The sequence below is a fragment of the Priapulus caudatus genome, unplaced genomic scaffold (genome assembly GCF_000485595.1).
Source record: "Priapulus caudatus unplaced genomic scaffold, Priapulus_caudatus-5.0.1 Scaffold6172, whole genome shotgun sequence".
Taxonomy (NCBI): Eukaryota; Metazoa; Priapulida; class Priapulimorpha; order Priapulimorphida; family Priapulidae; genus Priapulus; species Priapulus caudatus.
In genome coordinates, this window is record NW_014583233.1 from 1 (window position 1) to 4,259 (window position 4,259).

Sequence of the window (4,259 nt, forward strand, 5' to 3'; positions counted from 1 at the left end):
TGCCTTTTCTCATGTGTTCCTTATGAACATAAGAAGACACATATCTTGCTGTGATGCTGTCATGATGAGGTTCAAACTATGACCAGGTGAGGAAGTTTAGGCTTACATGTTGTCTCTTACGCACTGCCAAACTCGCGTAATATACACCAGAAACATTGTTGTGGCCAGAAACGACAATGTATAAATAATTATTATAATAATAATAATGTGAATGTCCGACGTAATTTGACGCAATGTGAATCAATGTGATTTGAGGCAAAATTTATGCCGTAGAGTTGTCACGAAGCAGAATATGCACTGGTCCCTTGATGTTACAGGCGTAGTCGGCTGGGGTTATTGAATTGCATCAGCTGTAGAAAATAGTTACAGGTTAGCCTACCATTACTTCCGTTTTTGTAATTTTTCAATGTGATCGCGATAATTTAAATCCAATATTTAATGATATAATTCTAGGGCATGTGGCTGGTATTTGCATGAATACTCAAGGTGCATCAACGTTTTTCTCATCTTTCCCAACTGTGGTAGTTGCATAAAGAGCTTAAACACGACAGCCACATAGAATCGCCACTCCAGAAGGAGGCAGGTTGACTGTTCGCCAAACGACCGCGTTAGACAGCAGATTGGTAAGTCGGGGACTAAATTGTGTGTGAGGAAAGCGGAATGTGTTGTCAGTGCCAAGTAGCGATTCTTGCACATCCATTTGTAGTTATCTAAGCACTTATTATATATGATGCTAGTAGTTATATATGATGTATATTTATTTATTGTGTTATAGTTCTATTATATGTTTCTGGATCGCAAGCTTGAGAGTTAACTTGATGCAACGTATAAGCAGAGAAAATCAATACGTTTGCCTAAAATGGATCCTTGCTAGGCTAACATATCTTTGAGTGCGTTCCCACTCTGCATGGATCCATAAAGTATAATATCGATATTAATACAACTAGAGCACTCGGAGAGCGCAGGACCTCCGCCAAGGCACGCTCAATTCTCTCTGACTGTGGAACAATGTTTTTATTAAATATAATTAAATAATTAATTGGATCCGATTCACCCCCGCTAAGAATGTAAGTCATTATAAGTTTCCCCGCATTTCTGACGCTATCCCTGAAAATTTAATATAATTACATTGGGATTGGATCACACCAAAAAATTTTTCCCTTTTAAAGACAATCCAAAATTTTCCCGAGAAAAGTTTTTAAAAAAAGCCCGCCCAGCCACCCATATTTCTGACCCACTTCCTGAAAACTTTTATGACAATCTGTCCACAACAAACAACGGCACAAAACCAACCGTGCGCAACCCAACCCGCCAGACCCTGCACAAACAACGAAACACACGCCTTGTGAAGAAACATAACCTCCTGCCAACCCCTTGGCGGAGGTAATAATGTAATAATTATACTAGAACTAGCTGATCATATTCATCTGCACTTCCAACGTCTTAGAACTGATTAAGCAACAAGCCCTCAATTGAATATCGTCTGCTGTGGTATGCAGCGTCATCGACCAGGGGTCCGTTATCAGAAACATTGTAAATAGTTGTGACTATCACGAGTCTAAACTAATCATAATTTTTGCACTTCACTTCGCTTGTAGATTTATTATATCCTAACTATTTATGATGTTTCTGACAATGAGGCCTAAGATTCTGCTGGTCATCTGAACCCCTTTACGTGGGACCACCTTCCTAAATAGCCCACTGCATCAACCTATGACGCACCACAAATACGACAGTGAAAAAGTAATTGAATCTAACATTACACAACAATAACGGCGACGATAACAACTTTGGGAGCAACTCTAGTTGTTGACGTCAAGCAGTGAAGGATGCGGGTGACAGCGACGACGACAGTATTCTTGCTAAACCATACCATCTTCTAAAGCAGCGCTGTCCTGTGGCACGTGCGTCTCACGCAGGGTCGGGCGGCGGTGATGAACAACAGCCAACAGCAGTGCGAGATGGTTGGCAAGGTGGTGGGCAGGAACGTGGGCCGGCACACACAGCCGCTCAAGGTACACGTCATGCACCACAGCATCGTCGCGCACCAGAACTTCGCCCTGCGGGTGCTCGGCTGGATCACACAGCTCATCGCAAACTCAGGTATGTGTCACCGTAGACTCGGGCACGTGTCACCGTAGATTAGGGTACGTGTCACCGTAGACTCGGGCACGTGTCACCGTAAACTGCCACGTGTCACCGTAGACTCCGGTACGTGTCACCGTAGACTCGGGTACGTGTCACCGTAAACTCGGGCCCGAGTCACCGTAGACTCGGGTATGTGTCACCGTAGACTCGGGTACGTGTCACCGTAAACTCGGGCACGTGTCACCGTAGACTTGGGCACGTGTCACCGTAGACTTGGGTACATGTGACCGTAGACTCGGGCACGTGTCACCGTAGACTCGGGTACGTGTGACCGTAGACTCGGGTACGTGTCACCGTAAACTCGGGCACGTACGGTCACCCGGTAGAACCTTGGGTACGTGTGACCCGTAGACTTGGGCACGTGTCACCGTAGATTCGGGCACCGTGTCAACCGTAGACTCGGGCACGAGTGTCACCGTAGATCGTCCGGGTTACCCGTGTCACCGTAGACTCGGGTACCGTGTCACCGTCGACTTGGTACGTGTCACCGGTAGATCCAGGCAGTACGCTGTGCACGGTAGACTTCGGGTATCGGTGTCACCGGGAGACTCGGACAAGTTAGACTGACGTTAAGGTGTCAGTCGATACGCATTTTAGGTATGGTGTCAGTCATAGAATTAGGGCTATTGTGTCGCTTATAGATTCAGGTACATTTTGACCGTATATTCGCTGGTATACGTGTTTGCAGATCGCATAAACCTGGATGCTAAACTCAGGTCAATATATGTGCTTTAAATATTTTCTATGACATGCATGGACTTCCATGTCTTCATAGTTGTGTGCCATCACCATGCTCTTGTGTCTGTTATCGTAGTTGTTGTTGCTGTAGGGGGTGGGAGTGTTGACTGTTGTTGCTGTGTTAGCGTCTCTGACGTAGTCGGGTGGCAGCTTGTAGAATCAGCATGAGTTTCGTTTTCGTCTCCGGTACCCACATCACGGGAGCGCCGGGGTAGCCGTCCGGCCGTGCCGTGCGTAGCAGTCCATGCCGTCCGGTCAACAGTTGGGCACAAATCTTGAACCGCTCACGGTACGGTCACTATTTCGGGACGTGGGGGGTGAATCGCGAAACCGAGTTGGGATGTTCTGAAGCTGAGGGGTCAAATGGTCAAGGTTACAGAGGTGTAAGAGGAAGGGGGAACATTCTCCTCGCTTAAGCTTAAGGTATAGGGAGGAAATGCAGGAAGTGTTCGCGGCACAAATCTAAACGGCTTCGACCTATGGCTCATGATAGTCGGTGTATAGGCAATCCATGGCTAGGAAAAGCCATCACTGTGCTCGGAAATTGGAGGGTCAAGGTCAAAAGGTCAATGGGGGCAACAGGGCGAAGATTGTGTTGAGGAGCATTCTTCTGAGAGCATAAGGATTGAAAAACTTTATTTGTTTCAGCGGTGACCTAATGGCCACGTCTTATTATGGCTTTTATTGAGAAGGAGCCGCACGAATGAAATGAGTACTTTCCACTGACAGTGCGAAGATGTGAAGTGTTCGGAATAACTCGTTTGTTGACCCTCGAGAGGAGGGTTAAACCAATTGAATTTGTTGACTGGTTAACAAACGACTGACACTGCTTTTTGCTATTATTAGAGCCCATACCTGTGTGAGATGGTGAGGCTACAGTTGCACAGTTTAATTGGCAAAGGCCCGACAAATGTTTGCTTGCAACAAGGTTTACGCTTCGTTTAAATCATATTATTTTCTAAAGCATCTGTCCTTATACGCACCCCTGAAGGCTGAGATCAGGAGTGCTCCTGTGGTAGTGCAAAAGACACGGGAGCCGCGCATTGGCTGGCGACGCTCTAATCATTAATTGGTTGCTGCCAACCTGCAATGCACAATGTGTCTGGCAAAAGCAATAGAGAATTAAGGTGGGTGGAAAGTGTAGCTGATATACTTCTGTTACAGAATGTTGGCGATACGAAAGTCAACAAGAACTAAAGAAGACTTATGTATAAGACGCTCTTGCCTATCCACAAATGAATTTATCCCGCAGGACACACCAGACACCCAGATCCGCAAACCCCCCCCCCCGCTGTCACACTGCGGCAATTTGTTGTGATGTTGTCTGTTGTTTGCATCGGTAGTAGTTGTTGGAATCGTAGTTGTTTTTGAAT

General features: G+C 46.1%; 1 protein-coding gene across 1 annotated transcript in view; it reads left to right on the forward strand.

The window, feature by feature from the left end:
• Nucleotides 1–1,919: 1,919 nt before the first annotated feature.
• Nucleotides 1,920–4,259, forward strand: part of LOC106820059 (E3 ubiquitin-protein ligase UBR2-like) — a gene marked incomplete at both ends in the record, with an annotated part of 4,215 nt that continues 1,875 nt past the window's right edge. Inside the window, one exon of the mRNA XM_014824617.1 lies at nucleotides 1,920–2,103. Within this exon, the coding sequence (XP_014680103.1) occupies nucleotides 1,920–2,103 (184 nt within the window). The remainder of the gene's footprint in view (nucleotides 2,104–4,259) is intronic.